General features: G+C 37.8%; 1 protein-coding gene across 4 annotated transcripts in view; it reads right to left on the minus strand.

Moving 5' to 3' along the window:
* Positions 1 to 238: 238 nt before the first annotated feature.
* Positions 239 to 23,365, minus strand: part of PDE5A (phosphodiesterase 5A) — a 144,894-nt gene continuing 121,767 nt past the window's right edge. For all 4 annotated transcript variants that reach the window (XM_075420911.1, XM_075420910.1, XM_075420909.1 and 1 more), the window contains 10 exons: positions 21,693 to 21,839; positions 18,751 to 18,876; positions 16,574 to 16,668; positions 13,138 to 13,225; positions 11,908 to 12,008; positions 11,741 to 11,818; positions 8,952 to 9,015; positions 8,297 to 8,371; positions 7,693 to 7,776; positions 239 to 5,604 (listed from right to left, as the gene is read on the minus strand). In XM_075420911.1, the coding sequence (XP_075277026.1) occupies positions 5,467 to 5,604; positions 7,693 to 7,776; positions 8,297 to 8,371; positions 8,952 to 9,015; positions 11,741 to 11,818; positions 11,908 to 12,008; positions 13,138 to 13,225; positions 16,574 to 16,668; positions 18,751 to 18,876; positions 21,693 to 21,839 (996 nt within the window). In that variant the 3' untranslated portion in view covers positions 239 to 5,466. The remainder of the gene's footprint in view (positions 5,605 to 7,692; positions 7,777 to 8,296; positions 8,372 to 8,951; positions 9,016 to 11,740; positions 11,819 to 11,907; positions 12,009 to 13,137; positions 13,226 to 16,573; positions 16,669 to 18,750; positions 18,877 to 21,692; positions 21,840 to 23,365) is intronic.

Raw genomic sequence — 23,365 nt, forward strand, 5'->3', positions numbered from 1 at the left:
GCTCTCTAGTGGTTAGTAGCAATGAATTATTTTTTGCTGTTTTTAAATGAGAAGTACTTTACCACTGGCACATCTCAGTAATACTTATAAGTATCTGGATATTAATAGTGAAGTTTTTCTCTGCAGGAACTAGGACTAGAGAAGTTGTTATAAAATATAAATTAACAGAAGCAATGTTTTGAATCAAGGAACAATGAGGTGTTGAAAATTCAACCTTAATAATATTAATTAACAACAGTAAAATTTGACATTGTCCTTTTTATTTTAAAAAGCATGAAAACAGTACAAAGAGAAGAATGAGGAAATAAGTAATAAGCAGCAGTTTGACCACAGAAAATAACCTGGCTTCATATTCTCTATCAGCTGTACAGAAAGTAGGACTAATGATTCTCTTAAGTTATGTAACTAGTTTTACTAAGTAGTCATAGGACAGAAGCAAGCAAAACACATAACATTCTGAAGACTTTAATACTACTTAAAGGCAAAACATAATATACAGAGTAACCCCCTTAACCTAGTACAAAAATACTGCGCCCAGAAACTATGTATTTGTTCAAATATTTTTAAAAGATAAAAGAATACAAATGGACAAACTCAGTGGCTAGTGACTGTGATTAAGATTTTTATTAAACTATAATAGAAATGTATATTAAAACTATTTACAGTGCATTTCACACTACATTCTTTAAGAGACACATGCAGGTGTCTGCCATGTGAATACATAGAGGGCTCAAATTCTAACTTCAGTTACATCTGTAAAGTACCTTGGGCATCAGAAGGAATAGCTGAATACAGCAAAGAGCAGATGAGGCAGGTGTTACCAAGGGTAAGAGTTTGGTCCCTCTTTATGGTAAAAAAGGTGGGTTAGACCCATTCTTTCACTTTCTATACAGCTCAATCCAACTCCCACTGAGGTAAATGGGAATCATGTAAATGTCTTCAAATGGGCATTTAAGCATGCCTTAGGCCCTGGCATGACAAGCTCATACTGTGAAAGTTAGTGGAAACTAGCTATTATATAGCATTGTCATATAAATATACATTTACAAACAGTGGTACTTAGATATGAGTTTCTCTACGGAAACAAACTTCTTTATGTGGAAAATAAACTTTCCCATGCAATTTCCATTCATCTAGCAATGACATAGCTAAAATACCTTGCCGTCACAATTTCTATATTTATCAAGTGTCACTAATTACCAGGTCAGATTCTGTGATGTTTCTTGTTCCTGTGAAAGTCCAAACCAAAAAATCCAGCCCTCATTATTTATCATACTCTGGCCAAACACATGTTTTTCTTCAAGCTCCAATATTCAAGCTTATCTTTCAAATTAGTGCAAGTCCCTGAAGAAATACAGCAGGGAACTGTGAAATAAAGCTGAAACCTTGTGGTATATAAACTGCATGTGATTTGACATGAAGAAACTACAGCATCACAGAGACAAGACTCCTAAATAAAACTAATGTATAAATTTGCCTGAAATGCTAGCTCTCTATAAAACCTTTAAAAATGTATGAATTTATTATGAGTGAGGCATTTTTTCCATCAAAACTCTTTGCTATCTTCTCATGCATAACTGCAGGGGGCACCAAGCAGATCACTGGGGCAACATCCTCTAATTTTAAGGGGCTAGATCTCACTATTCATAATCGTTTTGTAAAATGGATTGGAAAATCAGTTACCTAGTAATTTTGAAAAATCTTATATATGACTTAGTGTTCTGATTTTGTCATTTTGTGCCACTGACACATAAAATGCATTCAATTGGAGTTCAAATGTTTATCTTTACATGCATGCAGTTGTCAGAGGGTGATGCAGAAAATCAGGTTTCAGTCCTCTCTTCTAAAGAGCGATCAGCTGGTTATCAATGGAATAGATCATTCACTTTTATCACTAGCCCACTTGTGCATGTATTCTGTGAAGATATGAGCATAATCTGCTCTTAACTTTAAACTGCTACAAATAAAAATCAATGCCATCTCCAAAATCAACATTACATTATCTTCCCCTCCTTTCTTTTATTGTGTGAGGTAATAGAAAACCTGGACATTCTACAGCTAGTATTGGACATGTGACTAACTTGTTGGAAAAGAACTACTACCTACAGCTTAAGAGCTTCACTGCGATTTTTAATTAGAAGAGGTCAGGTTAATCAGTAATTTTGTGTACGTTAACGCGTATGACAAGTAATTTTTTCAGAAGGGGAACAAAAACAGAAAGAAAAGTGTACTTTAAGCACTAAACTGTGCCTTGGAGTGACTTAAAAAGAAAGTATACCCATGTCAGACAAGTCGGATACTAACTTAGATGTCTTCATTGAGCCAAGTATTAAAAATCAGTGGGTCAAATTCTGTACCTGAAGACTTAAATATCAAATTTCACAATGGCTTTAATTGACTTAAGACTGAACTGACAAAGTGATAGGCTCCATTTCAGCTTGTTTCTTGTATGATCCACACTGATTGCTTTAGCTAGACAATATAAATTGGGGAGAATATGTTTGAGACCCAACTGAAATAATTAGATTCACAACTCATGACTAAATTAATGGCAGCTGCATGGCTGTAATCCACTGGGTTTGAAAGTTGAATTCTGAAGGCAATGAATTTCAGGCAGAAAACAGCCTGGCTTTTTTTCATATTGTCACCTGTCTACATTCTAAAAGGAATGAGTAATTTCTGCAAACCGTTCACACAAAGCTATGACACAAAACCAGCACACTCTGACTTCACCTTCAGGCAGGGTAAAACACTAGATAAACAATTTCATTGCTCTCTGAAATTTCGTGAAAGCAATCTATGCTTTTAAGATTCTTAAAACAGTAGTTTAAAGGGTTTGGTTTTGTAGAAATATATACAGATACAGGTGTATTTTGACATTTAAATGGTTTATTTACTAGGAAGTGTATTTCTACGTATGTTCCAATCTTTGTAGTGGAAGAGATTCTGTGGGATAAATGTGTACAGGTATGTAATTAAATATATGCACATATTGTATAACTGTGTTCATTTTAAGTGAACCTTTGAAAAAATGCAATGTCATGTCCATTTTTTTCAAGTTGAAGGTATGAATCCAGCACTCCTTTGTGACAGTTATAAATTTATGTCACAATAAAGCTTTGCTGAACCCACAATATAGCAAAGAAATACTGGGATCTTAATGTAAATGATATGTCACTATACTGTAATATCACCACAGTTGATTTGCTTTGTTGTCACCATGAATTACTAGCCTCAACCACACTAGCAAGAATACACCTTTATATACATATACTTTATTCATATTTATACTAAATACGCATCTCATCAGTTAGCATAATAATTTATATTTCAGGATCTCAAGCATTCAAGGAAAATAATATACAAGGACTATGCAAATCCTGAAGCAAAGTTTCCTATTTACCAAAAAGTACCTAAAATCTTTTTTTGGGCGTGTATACTGTGTATGCAAATAAATACACTTATGGAGCACTGAATAACAGTAGTCCTGGAATTTTTAATTATTGTTGAATTTCATACTATTTTTTAAAAATCTGGAAAAAAAATCAGGAGAAATAGTTTTGTAGAAAAATGTTTTAAAATTCAGCTGCAATAATATATTATTTGTAGTCATTAGAGAAGTCTGAGAGAGGATTTAATCAGTGACAAATAATTTACGCTGGCAGAAATGCCACAGACTATCAGAATATCTTTTTCTACATTAAAAAAAGAATTGACTATGAAACTCAGTATCATCCAACATTTTGAAACATTTGCTTCATTTTTTGTTAGCTTCTAGTATAGTTTATCTAAATGCAGAGACTGATAAAAAGAGGTTATTTTCACTGTCTTTCTGAAGCTCTTACAAGGGGCCACTGACAACCTCCTGGGAGTAAGAATTTATTGCAGTTTCCAACTAGAATTTGCTGGATTACCGTGGTAGAAATAAACTCCCACACTTCAAAGTACAAAAATCCCAAATGTACTACTTTTGCCTAATACTATTGTGGATTTTAACTGAAAAATCATTAATACAGATTAAAAAAAAAAAAACATTTTCTGTGTGTCTGTGCATCTGAAGTTACACCTACTGCTAACCAAACTTGGATTGCTGACATTAATCTCCTAATCCTGTCTACCCAAATAATAGTAGGCTCTTTGTATTACTCTTTTGGGGTTTGTCTAATGCTATATTTTCTTGAATTGGTTCCCAGTTCAAAACAATTTTTATTAGTCATCTTCATTTAAATAAAATATCAATGTTGTAAAAAATCAAATTAATTGATTTCTTTTCTGAATGTTAATGCCTCATATACAAATGGCAAATCCTGTAGCACTCAGCTACATTTGCTTTCAGTATTCTTTTTTCCTATTCCTTTAAGACATTGTGATTAATCATTGTTCACATTAGCTAATGCTAAAAATGATTTTTAAAAGATGTGAACATAAAACTTTCTTCTAAGTGGTCGTAGCCATTTCGTAATAGCACTGGCCTATAGAATCAGGCATTCATAGTCACCAGAAGTGTGCCATTCCTGCATAATTTCAATTCAGATTTTCATCTCTTGCTCTTGCAGTCACATTGTCTTCTACTCTTCCTGCCCATGATTCAGTCTGTTGGTTATGATGATGTTGAATTCAACTTCCAAATGAAGTTAAAACCAGCGTATAAAAATGATCCCATTTAGTTTCTGTTTCTCTGTGTGCTTCTTGCAGCTTTCCATGGGAGACATTCTTCCATGGCAGCCTGTCAGTTACGTTGTGACATTTCATCAGTCTTCAAGCAGTTTCCATTATTCATGGATAATTACGACACTTCTACCACAAAACTCCTAAGACCCCCATTGCCTGGTAATTCACAGGGTTTTTAAAAATTTCACCAAATGTAAGACATTTGCTAAGACATTCGTCTAATATGAAAAAAAACTACTGGGTGCACAGATTCTGGGGATTTTTTACTTTGAAGCCCAGTTCTGTCTCCTGAAAGAGGTTAGCACAGTATATGCTGGACTGGGCTCACCAGAGTTAGTCCCAATCTCTCCTCTGAATTTCTGGGAAGAGAACAGGCAAGACTGCTCATTGCTTTTATAACATAACACAGCAAGACTGATAGAGGAAAAATGGTGCAAAATGCAGTAGTCTTTAAGATACTGGCCACAACATGATCATTAAACAACTATATACATCTATAAAGTAATAGGCTCTTGGGGACAGTTGAGTAATGGCACTCATACCTTCTTGTAGAATAGGGTAGCAAAAACTACCCTTGCAGATCTTTTTCTATCTCAGTTAGATGTAATAAAAGAAACATACTATCTTTATATAACCTTGGCATATACATGGTCATGCTATATCTTGAAATGTGGAAAAATCATACAGCAGTGGCAAAACACAAGCCAAATTCGTACAGTGTTTAGCAAAATGCAGTACTCCCCTATTACTATGTCTTCTATGTGAACTTAAGCTTGTGGTTGTTAAATGAGCATCTCAGTTCCGTTTGGCTTGATTGCTTTCTCCATTAATCAGATTCTTCTCTTGCTGTTCGGCTAAGGATTGCCATTTCTGCCTATTTTTTCTACAACCATCCAGTAAAGGGTAGCAGGCCTCTGACACATGTGTTAGGGCCTGAAATACATTAAGAACATGTAAAACAGATTACCTTTAACAACAATATAAGTGTTCTTAAAGACGACCAAGAGAGAGACCAGAATGGCTGAAATACGAGGTCGATCTATAATTGAAATTGAACTTCTATTTTGAACTCCAAGGAATTCTTCCTGCTGCACTTCAAACATGAACACGATTACCTGGCATTAGTGCAGCTTAGACTGAGTGTCAGTGTCTATACAGCACTTGATATATAGGTGCAGAAGGAATCATGATAAGTTTGTTGTATTATGCACAAGTGACCTGTCCAGTATTCATAGCAAAGTACTATGCATGGGCTTTGTTTACAAGCCAGTCCTTTGAATGTATAGCAAGGCTGGTCATAAGGATGACCTTGGAATGGTAATCAGACATAGAGCAAGTATAGTCAGTGGGACCATATTCACTGATGGCGTATCAACTGATTCAGAGGAGTTCTCCCAGAAATATTTGAATTCAAGATAGTTAGCACACAACAGATAAATTACATTTGACACAGGAGTAACTGTGACTGAAGTCAGTCAAGTATTTTTCATGATCTGTTACTATAGCAGAGTGAAGGAAAACTGGATTCTGATATTTAAATATAGAATAGAAAAAATAGTTAGAAGAATAATTCATAAGCAATTGTGTGCTTCCTGATGGAAGTGATGAAAATGCATCCTCACATTTTGACAGTCAGCCCTTACTTGCATAAAGGTTCTGTTGGCTTTTGGAGTGAAATCACACTATTCAGAAGTGTAAAGTGGGAGTTTAATAGTTCAGACAGTGCAGGACAACAAGGTATTGGAACGAATGTTTGAGCCCACTGATTCTATAACTGCTATGACCAACTGTGAAGTACAAAGAGAAGAATCCTGGCCTCTCTGCTGGTCACTATACAAAATGTGAAATCAGTCAGAATTTCACATGGAATTCAGGTCTCATTCAAATAACGTGAGGCAGCAACGTCTAATTCTCCTGTAACTTTACATAGGGGCCCTACTGAATTATCAGCTTGTGTAAATCTTCATAGTTCCTTTTGGCTTTATAGACTGCTTCATTAGTTCCAGTAGACATAATTAAATTATTCTTGATTTACACCAGTATAAGAATGGGGCTGTCAAATATCTCTGGAGTTTTCCTGTTTTATTTATCTGAATATATCTAAACAACATTTAAAACTGCTAAATGATATTTTTTTCAATTCAAAAATGAAGAGAATGAAACACGCTTCTCTTATTTTTTTCACATTTCTGAACTTAAAGACTTGTAGATCATTCAGTTTAACTGCACTGGTTACCTAGCTAACAAAAGACACAGAACTTCAGTTCCTAGGGATCTGCCCTACTCTGAATAACACGGTAGGTCACATACTTGCAGTGCTGTATTGGGAACTCATCTCTGTTTGCACTGTGTGTCAAATTCCTACTGACTGGATGAAAATTAAGAAAACAGTGAAAAGACTGTCCTTACAACCCTGTTTATTGTTTGCTTTTATAGCATTAGAACATTGGAGGGTGAACTTTGTGCTTATTCATTTTCAAAGTAACATTGAAGTTGTTCATATGCTTTACCATTTATTACTCATTGAAGAAAAGTAAAATCCCCTAAATGTACTCCAGTCAAAATAAACAAACACTGGATCAGCTCAAATCATAGCCCCTTCCTTGGATTTACCACCACTGCTGCAGGTTTTGTCACTTCCTCATCGGCTCCTCATCCTCTTTAGTGCTTGTTGCATTATTTTTATGATTTTCCCTGATGATCATAGCAGCTCACTGGGGCTGCTGGAATCCAGAATACAACCCAAGGATTTAACACCAAGTGCACTGAACACAGCAATTACCACTAGGTTTTAAAAAATTATAACAAAACACATTAATCAAACATACCATTAAATATGAATACTAAAATATTATTTTCTTCAACTGAATAATGAACCATATGTAACAAAAAAAAATCTTTTTAAACTAAGGGACTAGTTTTTTATTTTATTTTTATGCTAATTTTAAATCTGCATCTATCAGAGGCTACAGTGAGCAGTTTTGGTTTTAGATATTTGCAGTTCTTTCTTAGGCACCATACCTCATACAGCTGCAAACAAACAGCATCTATGAATCCAACCTGCATGCTGGGAATTTTATTTTTCTTCTCTCTGTTCATTAGATCCTGCAGATAACAAGTAAAAAAGCTCTGTGTTTAAATGCATTAAATAAAAAACCCAACCAAAACCAAAGAGACAGGCTGGAATTAAAAAGCAGCACCTTAAAAAGCACAGCAAGCTCAGCACAGCAGGGTATCAGTACATGTGTTACAATGCAGGTAATTAGACTGCATGACTCACCTTAGGAGATTGTCTTTGGACTGACAGAGACCAAATAGCTAGATGAATAGACAAGCTTACTGGTTTTGGATAGGTTGCAAATAGGTACCAATTCAGGAATGTATTTCCTAGACAATTTAGTAATACTCATTTAGAAGAACTAATGCTGTCTGTTCTTCTGGCTTAGAGATAATGACACACTTGGTGTTTATGAGCCACAGAAGAAAACTGACTACTAAGAAGTCGGGAAGGAGTTGGTCCTATATTCTGATCAGTGGGAGAAACTGTGGCTTTTGAATGGAATGTGAAGTGCTGTTTGTAGAAGCCATTTTGAAAGAGGTTACTCCGCACGATTCTGCCACTTACTGTTGGTTCTATGTTGAGTTCCTTCCGCTCTTTATCTCCTTGATCAAAGAACTCCGTAGCTACAAGCTCAGCAATCTGTAAGAGATTTCACACATTGAGAGCTCTAAAAGTTTGCTTGCTACCTACAATCAAAACTGTTTCCTGTGTTTCCTATCTGTCCTTAGGATATAGCGAATTGGGACCCCCATAATGAAACTCTTCAGCTTAACAGCTAGCTTTTAGAATTCTTCATGCACACAACTATGCACAAACAAAACACCTGTATGTGCTGATACTTACCCTAACAAAGCAAAGTGAATAAAATGGCACATAGGCATCTTACCACTGGTAACAGTTGGAACAATCAACACACAGAAAAAGGTCAGTTGACACTAGTGTGTTGCATCAATTGACTGTCTTGCAGTAACACAGAGATGTTGGAAAGAACAAAGATTCCTGATTTATCTTCAGATTACTGCTAGCATGCAGACATAGTTAAACACATAGATCTTGCTACAAAGACCCAAGAAAGTCTTCAGTCCACGTACAGAACTTTAAAGGACTGCTTCCTAAAGCTCTGCATTCTACCACTGCCTTTGCAGTAAGGATTGGATGGAGGAAACAGAAGCTGTTATGTGCAGTTTGAATTTAGCAAATCTTAAAATTAAGCATATACCCGTTGCTGAACTGGCCATGGTTTGGTTATGGCTGATAAATCACAAGCAGTCATCAACATTGCTCTGTAGAAAAAAACCAGAAGGAAATCTATTAGTTCTGTATTGTGAAATGTATGTAGCCATCAAGTCAAGTGATTACTAAAATAGAACATAAAATTTCAAGGAACATCAAAGTCAGAAAAACAAGTGAAACTAAAGCGAAGTTATAAAGGTATCCAAGGCTCGATGATGCGGTAGACTTTCACCTGTGTGAAATGAGCACATAGAAATGAGAAATCTGGACTAGTTCATTTGGTGGATTCATGTCAAATGAACAGTTTCCTTCTATTTGCTACTGGAGAGACAGCACATTTATTTATTTCTGACATTACCAGTGACTGCCATCTTTATTGACAGTATAAGGGCCAAGGACTGAGATAGGAATATACATGGAACATGACTAAATTAGACTGTTTTTTAAAGTCACTGAATTTGAAATTTGGCATTCCTCCTTTCTGAGACAGTCTATGTAAGTCTGCTTTTCTGTAACTGCGCATGACAGTATGTGTCTCTTTTCTTTTTTCTTCACTTCCAGTAAGGAATCAGCTTCAAAACAAACTGCCTGTCCTGAATCACAGAATCACAGAATAGTAGGGGTTGGAAGGGACCTCTGTGGGTCATCTAGTCCAACCCTCCTGCCGAAGCAGGGTCACCTACGGCAGGCTGCACAGGACCTTGTCCAGGCGGGTCTTGAATATCTCCAGAGAAGGAGACTCCACAACCTCCCTGGGCAGCCTGTTCCAGTGCTCCGTGACCCTCAGAGGGAAGAAGTTCTTCCTCATGTTCAGACAGAACTTCCTGTGCCTCAGTTTGTGCCCATTGCCCCTTGTCCTGTCACTGGGCACCACTGAAAAGAGCTTGGCCCCATCCTCCTGACACCCACCCTTCAGATATTTGTAGGCATTTATTAGGTCCCCTCGCAGCCTTCTCTTCTTCAGGCTGAACAAGCCCAGCTCCCTCAGCCTCTCCTCGTAGCAGAGATGTTCCAGTCCCCTCATCATCCTTGTAGCCCTCCGCTGGACTCTCTCCAGTAGCTCCTCGTGTTTCTTGAACTGGGGAGCCCAGAACTGGACACAGTACTCCAGATGAGGCCTCACTAGGGCAGTGTAGAGGGGAAGGAGAACCTCCCTCGTCCTGCTGGCCACACTCTTCTTGATGCACCCCAGGATCCCATTGGCTTTCTTGGCAGCCAGGGCACACTGCTGGCTCATGGTCAATTTGTCGTCCACCAGGACACCCAGGTCCCTCTCCGCAGAGCTGCTTTCCAGCAGGTCCACCCCAAGCCTGTACTGGTGCATGGGGTTGTTCCTCCCCAGGTGCAGGACCCTGCACTTGCCTTTGTTGAACCTCATCAGGTTCCTCTCTGCCCAACTTTCCAGCCTATCCAGGTCACGCTGAATGGCAGCACAGCCTTACGGTGTGTCTACCACACCTCCCAGTTTGGTGTCATCAGCAAACTTGCTGATGGTACATTCTAACTCTTCATCCAGGTCGTTGATGTAGAAGTTAAACAATGCTGGGCCCAGTACTGACCCCTGGGGGACACCACTTGTTACCAGCCTCCAACTAGACTCAGCGCCGCTGATGACGACCCTCTGAGTTCTGCCATTCAGCCAGTTCTCAATCCACTTCACTGTCCACTCATCCAGCCCACACTTCCTCAGCTTCCCTAGGAGGATATTATGGGAGACTGTGTCGAAAGCTTTGCTGAAGTCAAGGTAGACAACATCCACGGCTCTCCCTTTGTCTACCCAGCCAGTCATGTCATCGTAGAAAGCTATTAGATTGGTCAAGCATGATTTCCCCTTGGTGAATCCATGCTGACTACTCCTGATAACCTTCTTTTCTTCCACTTGCTTGATGATGGCCTCCAGGATAAGCTGCTCCATCACCTCTCCCGGGATGGAGGTGAGGCTGACCGGCCTGTAGTTCCCTGGGTCCTCCTTCTTGCCCTTTTTGAAGATTGGAGTGACATTGGCCTTTCTCCAGTCCTCGGGCACCTCTCCTGTCCTCCAGGACCTCTCAAAGATGATGAAGAGTGGCTCAGCAATGACATCCGCCAGCTCCCTCAGCACTCGTGGGTGCATTCCATCGGGGCCCATGGATTTGTGGATATCCAGATCGCTTAAGCGATCCCTCACGCAGTCCTCCTCGACCAAGGGAAAGTCGTCCTCTTTGTAGGCTTCTTCTCTTATCTCCGGGGCCTGGGATTCCTGAGGGCCAGTCTTAGCACTGAAGACTGAAGCAAAGAAGGCATTCAGTAGCTCTGCCTTCTCCGCAACGTCCGTCACCAGGACACCCGCCTCATTCAGCAGCGGCCCCACATTGTCCCTAGCCTTCCTTTTGCTGCTGATGTAGTTGAAGAAGCCCTTCTTGTTGTTTTTGACATCCCTTGCCAGCTTCAATTCCAGGTGGGCTTTGGCCTTCCTCGTCGCATCCCTTTAGTTATTGGTTTCAGCAATTCAATATTAAAGTATCAACAGAAAAAGAACATGGTACCTAGACAGGAACCCTACACTCTTTAGGAAGAACAGTAACTCCATGTGCTACTTAACAAAGTTTATTATACAGGCTGCAGACTTAGTAATTCAGACCCAGGGAGTCATTTCAGTGACCTATGTGCCAGTGCCAGTTTGTACAGGCCCAGAACACATAGATCTGCTGGTTTTAATTAAATTCACAGCAACATGGCATGGAAAATTTGGTACCTAATATTAACTGACTTCTTAATCATCCTGCTTTTACTTACAAAAATAGCTCCTTCTGTGTAGGATCTTCCCAGTTGAATTGCTTCTTCCTTAGAAGTTCAAAAAATTCTCCTCTCCTCCTTTAAAAGCAAACATAAGATTTTACACCATGCAGACACAATCCCAACATCCAGAAATGAATATGCAGCCAACCTTGCCTCTGACTTACTTTATGTATAGTGCTAGGTCTGTGGCAAGAATGGCTTGTTTTATCATTTTTAGTGTGGCCTTGTATTCTTCAATGGAAAGGCTGCTGAGAATCTGATTTCCCTTTACAAAAAAACAAAACGTGTGTTTATCAGTAAAATGGGCAACAGCACACCAGTTTGCTAAAATGTCTCTTAGATACTAAATGATTATGAGCTGCTTGCTGATATCTGATGTCATTCTTTTACCTGGCTTCCTTTCACAGATTCCCCAATTTAAAAATAAAAATTCCAGTCTTCTTGAGTAACAGCAGAAAACTGCACAGCAACAGCATCATAATCGACTATTACAAAATGAAACTGCAAGCAGAGCAACATCAAAACCTTTAAGTCCATGTCATTTATCAAAACTAAATTTGTCACTACCTGTATAGTAGCATTTGTCTTTCCTCTTCCACTCCCCTCCCTGAAGCAGAAGAACTATAATACATTTCAGTACCTGCCTATACACCTCACATAAATTAAAATATTTTCTTTTATGAAGCAACATAAATAGCAAGCTATTGCACAGAAATATAAGCTCAGCAGCCCACTGTTAAGCCAAAGCACTATGGAGCTGGTGAAACGGCAACTCATCTCCACTTTTTTTCCAATATTTTCCTGTCTGAATAGGAAAGAGTCATTACAATACAAAGGGTGCCGGAAGTACCATACCCGTGATATGAAATGAAATAAGCAGTGAAAATATACTGCTTTGAAATTATTGTGCATGCTGAATAACTGGTCTTAGAATTAGTTAATAATATAAACCAAGAAGAATGCAGCTTTATTTGCATATTTACTTAACTTAGGTTTGGCTTCACTTTGGTATGTCAACATTAGCAGTGTTTGGTTTGGTCTCATCAGGACTGCTTTGTGTATGTGTAGGCCAGAATGTTTTTTGAAATGAGAGAAGGACTTAGGTTTGTTTGGTCGTTCATAAGAGGTCATGAAAATGGCAACAAAGCCTTTTGTTTCCTTTGGTCCAAGGAAGCAGGTACTCAAAAGGATATTAGCAGGCTTCCCTTATCAGGCAACACTTGGAGAAGTTTGTGACATTTAGTGATTTCAAAACTGCTGCATTTGCTTTCTTTACCCAAAAAGGAATAAAGATCACTTAGGAATGTATAAGGGTGGGAATCTATCCAAAAGCTAAAAATAAAAAGTAAAATAGGGAATAGTTTCCTCTGCATACACGAAAATGCGGCACTCACTGGACTATTCAGGATCATAAGGCATTGATCAAAATGGTGATGCTCCATGATTGAGTGGCAATACAGTTGAGCCAGCGGATGTTCACTTCTGAGGAATAAAACGACCCATCAGGTAGAGAAATCAAATTAAACATACTACTAATCCAGAAATAACTTCCCTTTTAATGTCCTCTTCTCATTAGCAGTTTACACTCACCCATCCATGCTTGTTCTTAATCAGTGCGTTTGCCCCTTCTGTGTAACCGGCCAAACAAAATGAAGACATTTGGAAGGACGCAGGGGGAGTACAGATAAAAGACACTGCTGTTACTTTGTCAGAGCACTGACAACTCTAGTTTTCTGCCTTCTGTTACCTGTAGAGACCAGCTGCACACACGAGTTGAGAACGTAATACAAGGTTTTATAAACAGTGATCTTGTATGAAAAGGAAAGGCAACAAGAAGGATCAATTCACAAGCAAAATTTTAGTGACAGTTTTAGGTTTTGTAACATTTTAAGCAGCTGCCTGGCATATTTTGTCAGCGCAGCTACTGAGCTTGTAAGTAATAATGCAGACCTAACTGGATGCCCACTGATACTACATCAGGAAAAATTCCTGCTGACCTCAGTGGACTCTGGTGCAGGGCCCAAAATGTCACTCAAGTAATTTCCCAGTGTTAGTTAACTGTATTGGTACTTCATTCATCATCACTCTCTTCTTGACCAAACTACTGCAATATTACCTACCCTTTGGCCAGCGTAAAATCCAAAAGAGGAACAAGATGTTAGTTGTACTACAGGCAGTGAAAAACAGCATGAAACCAACTGTGCAGATGCAGAATTTAAAGATATCTTAGTCTAGCAAATAGAATTTACTGTTGGAGTAGCTTTAGACAAAATACAGAAACTCATCCTCTCTGAGGATTTCTAATTTACCCCTGTTCTGCACTGCATAATACAGTTCTTAGCTTTTGCTCCTGTACCTTCATTTTCAGCCCCTGGTCCCACATTGCTTATGTCCTATCTTCCAACTAAATCAGGATTCTTTAGGAAGTCTGTTTTGCTGCTGATCCTGAATCTATTACTATAATTATAATCAGACCTAGAAATGTTTAATCATGTTAAGAAATTCTTTTTTAGCATATAGTTCCATGGGACTTTTTGTATGGTTAAGGATCATTCACACGAATTAGTTGTTGCAGGATTGGGTCCCTATGTAAGTGAGTGCACACAGAGACTCAAATAAAAGTCATAAGAGAAGACTCCAGGGATTTAAGAAGCACAAAAATGTGGAGCGAAAAATGGAAAGACAAACAAAAACACGGAAAGGAAGATTAAAGGATGCAAGCCCGTGAAGATCATGGGCTGACTGCCCAGCATCTCCTCTGAGACCACTGCAAAAGGAGTATATAGCAAACACGCTTGCGTGTTTCTGTAAGGAAACAAATTGTAGGATGGTGCCAACACATGCTGGGTGAAATTCCCATTGAGTTAAGTGGGATGCGTATTGTGTCCCCTAAAGTTCATCCTGACTGAAGAGAGAAATATGTGAGAAATATCTTAGGTTATCTTCCCAAGTACTGCAACACACTAGAGCTTGCTCAGTAGTTACAGAACCTGGCTGTCTAGGAAGACACAAGTGCTGGAAATAAACTCAGGTCCTACTTCTGTAGTACATTGCATTTCTGTTAAACCACCACGCCAGGCCAAAGGACATGACTGCTTTCTGAACACAGTGGTTTGGTTATGCAGTTTTCATACTCTGTGCTTGCCTGCTTTACATGTGGGTTTGGAAGAAAAAGAAAATAAAACCCCTGCATATCTACCAAAAGACCTTTAAGCAGTTAATTTCCTGTAATTTCTACTACCAGGACCATTTTAATTTTTGAAACCCTGTTGCTTAAAAAAAAGAATCATATGCCAAGTATCCACTTTCCCTGCTTCCAAGGAAGAAACAAAATGGATCTGTTCCTGGAAAAATAATTTTTCATTTAGATTCAAATGAGGGATTTAAAAAGAAGATTCATGGAACTTTCTGTTGAAAAAGAATTATTAAGCTGTAATCATCTCCACTTTACAGCATGTGCGAATGTTAGTTTTTGCTGTCTATGACACTTTCCCAGGACATTTCTGAGAGGAGATGACGCATCTCCAGATGTCTTCCAGGAAATTTATTTTTAAATAAATAAAGCAAAAAATAGCTAACCAGTTCCAGTTGCTGCAAGGCTACAGTTACTGCTGGAATCCCCTATTAGGGAACTAGAAAAAAAGTTATTCTTTGAATTTTGTGGGGTTTGGGGTTTTTTTTTTTGCTTTACGCATCAGTCTTAGTGTTATTCTGAACACATATCTGAAAGGCAGGAATTCTGCTTTATCTTACTTATTTTCTGCTTTTCAGTATTCTCTGACTCAAACAAACTTTTCCTCTCCTAATATCTTACTTTACACACAGCGAGAACAGCAGACCACTTCTTCTAAAGGTAGCTTCAAAACCACTCTCCAACTCTGCCAGAAAAAGATACAAGTATACGTTTCTCGGTATCTTTTCCCCATCTCTGGTCAGATCAGGACACATTGCTGTATCACAGTAATGACATTATACCATGTCTTAAATCAAGCTACTGAAGAATTGTATACTGTTATTTGAAGTGAATAATAAATTCACTGAAAAATACCTTTTGGGCAGATCTGAAACCATTAATAAATTCTAAAAAACCATGTATTTTTAGTTAAAAATTAAAATATGGAGAAAATTTTAGAAGTGTTCAGATGTTTCATTTTGATAACTTCAAAGCAAAATATTTTTGTTTCAAGGTTTTAAAACATATTTTGACTATTTGCATTCTAAAGGTTTTTTGTAATTACAGAATTGATTGAAGTTCAAGAGTACAGATAACCCAAAATTAATGCAAAACAGCAATGCATTTTTAGAGTGATTTAAAATGTGCATCTTATCCAAATCAACTTAGAATTCTGGAAAAACATGGCTAAATCACAAGTAAAACAATCAGAGTTCAAAATGGTAGGGAGACACCGCTGTATCAGCTGGCTGCAGATCTCAGCTCTGTGCTGGCCCAGGCGAGGCGGGGAACAGCTGGTTGGGCAGTGAGCCATCTGAAAAGCTGCACATTTCCTACACGCCATCCCTTAGAGGCTGGGACCTTTTGCTGTCACTGTATGGGAAATGGGGGATGGGACATCTGGAACAGAAGCAGGAAGATGCTGCCCCTGCACAGTCTGCAGAGAGTTGACTTCATCTACCATCGTAGTTAGTCAGCAGCTGAGGTTGCACATGTTTGCTTTGGACTCTTGAATGTTTCTGGCTGTTCTTGCAGTTACCGCTTTTTAAAAACCTGCTCCTTTGCACAGCCTCACATCATCACATCAGTTACGCTGTATTTAAATTAGCTCTGATTTTGGTATTCGTTTTTATTTAACTTCTCTCAGACTGACTTACCTTTGTATGTAAGAGTTGTTCACTCCCCTGTGATCCAAATCATGGCTTAGAGTTGCTATCAGCAAAGCCAGTGTTTCTAAGTCAGTCAGTTTGCTCTATATGTAAAGAGTAATACAAGAAGTGAGTTAGCTTTCTGATGGGGATTTATTTTACACAATGTGTTTTGTATCTGCTGTCTTGTCTTTACCACATAGCATATACAGTTCTGGCCCAAGGAGGACAAGGACACAAACTGGTATGCTGAGAATAAGGGTTATCTCTGGTTGTGGTACACAGTAATAATCATTCTCCATAGGCCTCAATGCCTCCCTCCTCAGAGGGAACATCGTCTAGCCCTATATATATATACTGATGAGAAAACTGACACAGAAGATAAGGAAGTGACTTGCATAATGTCACCTGTCAGTGAAGAGAGAGCATGAGGAATATTTTTAAATTCTGGCCCCATGACTTTTAGCTAGCTCCTCTATTACCTCAAGGGAGTTAGGCTACATTCCCGAAGGAGCTATAAACATTTATTATACAAATGTCCTTGGAATAATCAGAAGGGAAAAATGTCATGCTTTTCATTGACCACTGGGCAAATAAATTAAAGGATGTTTAAAACCCATGGAAAACAAAATTAACCAATACCTGATTCATTATTAAAGAGTTTATTCTGAAGCTCCAACAAGGATTAGTGGAGAGATTACAGTTTCTCTTTTGTGACTATTTCTTATCTTTAATATTGTTCATTAGAATTGGATAGAAAATTTATTTAAACCTCTCCAGTGAGAAACAGAGGCTGGACAAAGCTACAGTATTCATGCAGCATTTCATAATTGGAGAATAGCAGGCACAACAGTCAGGACAGGAATTTGAAGCATAGCTAGTGACAACACTGCCACTGGAGGGGCTGCACCCTCTGTACAATCAAATCCAAATTTTCTTTAAGCTGTTACAACTTCTGTAAATTTGCATCTGCTTTCTAGATAATGAAACCTGTCTTTAATCTAGTCAAAAGACAAATCAGTGTAGAAATGACTGATTTTATGTTTCTTCTAGGAAGATGTGTTCGCCAGTGCTTGCTTTCCTGTCAAACTAGAGAAAATTCAGAGACATATGTTCAATGCTGTTCTGACTCCAGAATGTAGGACATGAAAATCAGTCTGGAGTGAATCCAATGTAGTTAGAAATAAAAAAAATTATGGAAATTGCAGTAGAGACTGACAGGATTCCAAAAATAGCAAGCAAGCTATCAGGATCATCAGAGGTTGCTAGACTGCATAAAGAAGAAAACTGCCATGTCCATTTCAGTATAAAAGGAATATGAAAGCCCTTGCCTTTGTCTCTTCCAGCACCTTTTGTCTTTTATTTTCGGTGAGACAAAGTTCATAGAGGACGGGAATGCCTCCTCATTATTGGTATTGGATTTTGGTCTACAAATAGGATTTATTTATTCTCTCAGAAGTGCTTACTGTAAAATAGTATAAACCAACCAATAACAATTGTCTGTAATCAAACTAAAGAAACACATTAATTAATAATGAACAGAAACTTTTGTTTTCTTCAAGACAAAACCTAAAAGCATATTTTGGAAAAACCTTGAATCAATATCTTTCTTATTTTGGGGATCATCTAGCCTTTCAGTATTTGTGATAAAGAATGATTAGGTTATTTTTTAAATTATTATGTGTCTTTTAAGTGGAAAGTTGAAACATTGTTCAAAAGCATTAAAATGAGCATTTAAATCTTTATTTCCAAAAAATGTTCTATTGTTTGTCTAAAGCTGTACTCAGCTCTGTGTTTGAATTTAAAAAATTTCCTGTTGAATATTATAAGGAAACATCCTGAGATAGGGTCAGGCCTTTTCTTCTGCACCTTTTTGATTTGCTTGTAGCATAAGCATTAACTTTAAAAAAGGGCATAATCATGTACGTGCCTTATTGGAGATATTCCCATTGGGAACATCCACCTGATCATTTCCAGAGGATTTAACTGAAACTGGGTACATAAAAACAGGACAACAATTTCACAAACCAAGCCCTTAAAGCCAGAATTCTTCAGCAGAAATATTTTGATTTCACGAGCAATACCATGGAATGGTGAACATCTTACTGACATGACAATCAGAACTATGCATCATTATAGAATTTGTTTAGCCAGAAGAATCTTAATGTAGAAACAGCAAAATGTACCTGAATTTTACCAGATTTTAAAGCAGCAAACATGCACTGCGCTGTATTAAAGGCATGTCTCCAATTGTGATACGCAACATTTTTCCGATAATTCTTCTTTACACTTAAAATCCATCTGCAGAGAACCTTTAACAAACAGCATCACATGGTTAACTGTAAATGTATTAGAAGTCTGTTCTTTTTAAGAAAACAAATCTTTCTCTAATCTTGATTGAAAACTGTCTCTCACAGAAAAAAATTTCCTTTTAACTCAGTTAAGTTCAAATATAACATACTAGTAACTGTGCACATAGATAAGAATATGCTTACAGCCACTAGTTCAGCCTCTTATCGAGTACGTCATACTTGTGAGTTTGGGTTTTTATTACTAATGGCTAAATGTTAGTGTCAGATGCACTGCTGTTAATTCAGAAACTGAGTTATTTTGAGCTAACTGGGAGAAAAAAATCCTTATTTGTAATAACATATTTGATAGAGAAAATTTATTTTTTTAATTACAGAGTTCTCTTAAGAACTGTTTTGACAATGAACATGTGGCTTTTCCCTCATATCAGCTTGTCAAAAGACAAGCAGAATTGGGCTTTGGAAAGCAAATAAGTATTATAGAAAGACAGCGATTACTATATTGCTGGGTAGTGTTTTTTTATGCAGGAAGAAAGTATGTCCTGGATGTTTTACACAACATTATTACAAGTTGTGGGTTATACTTTACGAGAGTGAAAGGTATGCAGATAGTAATTTGATGTGTACTAGAACAGGGCTCTTGGTTTAAACGGATACAGCATACTGCTCTATCTTAAATGCTGGCTGAGAATCTAGGCCTTGGTTTGTTCAAGAAAATTTTAATGTTGTACTGGCAGAATCACTGAATCACACAGAATCACAGAATGGTAGGGGTTGGAAGGGACCTCTGTGGATCATCTAGTCCAAGCCCCCTGCCAAAGCAGGGACACCTAGAGCAGGCTGCAGAGGACCTCGTCCAGGCGGGTCTTGAATATCTCCAGAGGAGGAGAATCCAGAACCCCTCTGGGCAACCTGTTCCAGTGCTCCGTCACCCTCAGAGGGAAGAAGTTCTTCCTCATGTTCAGACGGAACTTCCTAAGCTTCAGTTTGTGCCCATTGCCCCTTGTCCTGTCGCTGGGCACCACTGAAAAGAGTCTGGCCCCATCCTCCTGACACCCACCCTTTAAGATATTTATAAGGTCCCCTCTCAGCCTTCTCCAGGCTGAACAAGCCCAGCACCCTGAGCCTCTCCTCACAGGACAGACGCTCCAGTCCCCTCACCATCCTTGTAGCCCTCCACTGGACTCTCTCCAGTCGCTCCTCATCTTTCTTGAAGTGGGGAGCCCAGAACTGGACACAGTACTCCAGATGGGGCTTCACTAGGGCAAAATCCAGTATCATTCACCCACATAAATGATTCCACACAGACAAAAGCAGTAGTATTCTCTGCCTTTCCACTGTTAAAAATGGAGTGCTAGGCTACTGCCAGTTTTCTTTTGCTCTAGTATGGAAAGCTGAAAGTGTAGCTTCAAAACTGTCAGCGTTCTCTTGCTTCTATTGAGATGTGTAATTTTGTGTCTATTGTCATGGTGTTATTTTAGTTTTGCAAATCCATTACAATTGCTCCACTAGGAACTAGAAGCCCACCCATTACTGGGCTACCTCTCTTCTGTTGGGACATATCCCTTAAGAAAGTACAAGTTCTTGGCCTTCTTACAAAGGTGAAACTAAGTACTGGGATATTCAAGAGATAAGATTAGGTAATATAGTACTCCTTTCGCTCTTAAACATTACTAATCTAAATTGGTCTATAAACTGGTGATTTAGAAAATAAATACCTCTTTTCTTTTACTAATCTGTTCGCCTATGAAGTCCTCCAAATTAGTCTTGTATTTTGATACTGAACTTTGGAAATTTTGTTGAAAAATATATAAAGTAAAAATAAAGTATTTAAAAATAAAAGTTTTTATAAATAGAAATTGTGTGTATTGACTGGAAGGGACCTAAGAGATTATCTAGTCTACCTCCAGGGCCACGAGCAGAATAAGAATACCTGTCTAGATCACCTCTGACAGATGCATATCTACAAGTAGATCTACTGGTAAAAACCTCAGCGAAATTTCCACAGCCCACATAAAGTAATCTGTTTCAGTCTTTACTATCTCCATAACTATGAAGTTCCTCCCAATCTCTAAACTAATCTTTTGTGGGGGAAAGACTAATAAGCTAATTACTTTTACTACCTTATATGAACATAGCTAACAGTTTTACTGTCCTCATTATAACAGTCTTTCACTTACTTAAAAGTTGCTATCATCTCCCTCCTCAATATTCTATTTTCTGGAGAAAACCAGCTTAATTCATTCAAACTTTGTTCAGTCTCCTAAATTGTGATTTTTAAAAATTAATTTGTATCTCTGTGTCGCTCCAAATATGGGCTACAGTACAATTACTGCGGGGGCCTTACATACCACTCTGTCAGTAAAGAATGAAATTTATCCCTTTTTTCTGCTATGGCACATTATTAAATTTTACACAGTTTCTGATACTAGTAGCTGTGAAATAGTTTTCTCTGTTAACACTAGGTATTATTTTGTTAACCATTTTTAATTTATGCTGGTTTTGTTAGTCTTTATATATTTATTCTTGCTGGTTTTGAAATATTGCTATACATTTTCAAACTCATTTGAATTTTAACAAAGTCCTCTACCTCCACTCCCCAAGTTTTCTAGAAGTCTTTTATAGTCCATTAACCAAATTATTAATAATTCAGTAGAACCAAACTGAGGACAAACCCCAGTACTGCCTACTTTATGTACGTTCCTACTTTGCTAACTATTCTTTAATACAGATTTCCAATTATATTTACTGTAGGTTCATTTCACTATTTTGGTTTTCTAATAATTAAGTTGTCTCTTTATGTGAAGCAGCATTCATACCTCATGTTTCATCTGGAAATTTTGCACCAGATTGAGGTCTGTGAACATTCGAATTGTACACAGTGTTGTTTCAAAATCTGATAGCTCAAAATCACTGAAGTTGAAGTCAGTTAGGTTGAGAGATTGTGCGGATGGTACTACAGCAGCCTAGAGAAGAATAAGAGAACACAACTTAGCACTAGGAAAGAGAAAGCATTACATAAATATCTGCTTTTTCAACAGAGAAGTAGTGAGATACTAAAATTTACCTTCACATTATACTGAAACCTGGTGATTACTTCTCACTTATCTTTCCTTAGCCTTTCTTGTTTAACATTACCTTATTTGCTTAGATTCAAGACACATTTTTCCATAGATCAAGAGAATAAGGAAAGGATTACCTGGTCAGTCTGTTACCTAAGGCAAATTGTAACCAAGAGTATGTATGAAACTGGGAGACTAAGAAAATATGGCAGTGGAGTTACATGTTTGTTTTTATGGATGTGTGCAGACATCAAACTCCCTAACTGTTGACATTTTCCTAAAAAAGGTGAGGAAAGAGATGTCAGTAGAACAGAACTCCTAACAGAGTCCACATTCTGTGCTATGGTAGTCAGAACATGTCCACAGGCAGAGCTTTCTCTATAAACCTGAAAAATTAGGGTTCACCTGTGATTGATAATCTTTAAAACCTTTGGACAATGTTTTTGATGTAATTTGAGTACCACCAGAAACCTTCAATGCGAAATCTGAAATTATAAAGTAGACCAAAAAACCCAAATCCATACTTTTTAAAATCTGTAACTTTTATTATCAGTAATATCTCCATGTATTACATTTATTACATGTATTACAACTTTATGTATTACAACTCTACTTTCTGTAGTTATAAAATTCAGAGTATAGGTATTGTTTGCCCTTCAAAATACAGATGTTAAGCTTGCTAACAGAATAAACGGTCTTACACTATAGAACAAAACTTGGTATCATTTTTTTTCAGTAAAATAAATGGTGGAGTTCTCAGTGCTACTTCTTTACAGTTTTCACCTCAGTATGAGTGTGGTTTAAAAGAAAATCAGGTAAAACTGAAATGGTAGTTTTGTAATTCTAGGGGAAAACATTTCTCCAGCATAGGGAACTGTGTCCTAGAAGGCTGAGACATTGAAAAGGAAGCATGTGTCATAATCTACAGTATTATTACATGTAGCATGCAAATCAGTTCTCCCCATAATTACGTCTACCAATCTCTGTTCCATGTAAGTTTGCTGTTATCCTTCCTATGTGTCAGAATTGGAAAGTCATGAAAGATTATGAAAAATAGTATTTACACAGGAATAAAATTCCAACATTCTTACACATTTCTTGCACCAGTAATTTTGTGTCCCTCAGTTTAGATTCATGTGGTATTTCACCTATGAGCATGTGAAAGAAGCTCCGGGCTTGTATGTTCAGTGGAAAATAATGCAACCATTCAGGAACTCTAATGACATGATTTTGAAAAACTGCAACTGCAGTTTGGTCTTTCATGAGGAAAGGGGCTGGAAGGGCACAGTAGGAGCTCAGCAGAACACCTCATGCCTGTGTTCTGACTTAATCATGATTTAAATCTCCCTTCCTTGATCTCCTGCCTTTGACAGCCCCACCAGCAAGTTTCATTTCAGCTGAGACATAAAAATCTGCACTCTATAGCTAAT

The sequence above is a fragment of the Opisthocomus hoazin genome, chromosome 5 (genome assembly GCF_030867145.1).
Source record: "Opisthocomus hoazin isolate bOpiHoa1 chromosome 5, bOpiHoa1.hap1, whole genome shotgun sequence".
Lineage (NCBI taxonomy): Eukaryota > Metazoa > Chordata > Aves > Opisthocomiformes > Opisthocomidae > Opisthocomus > Opisthocomus hoazin.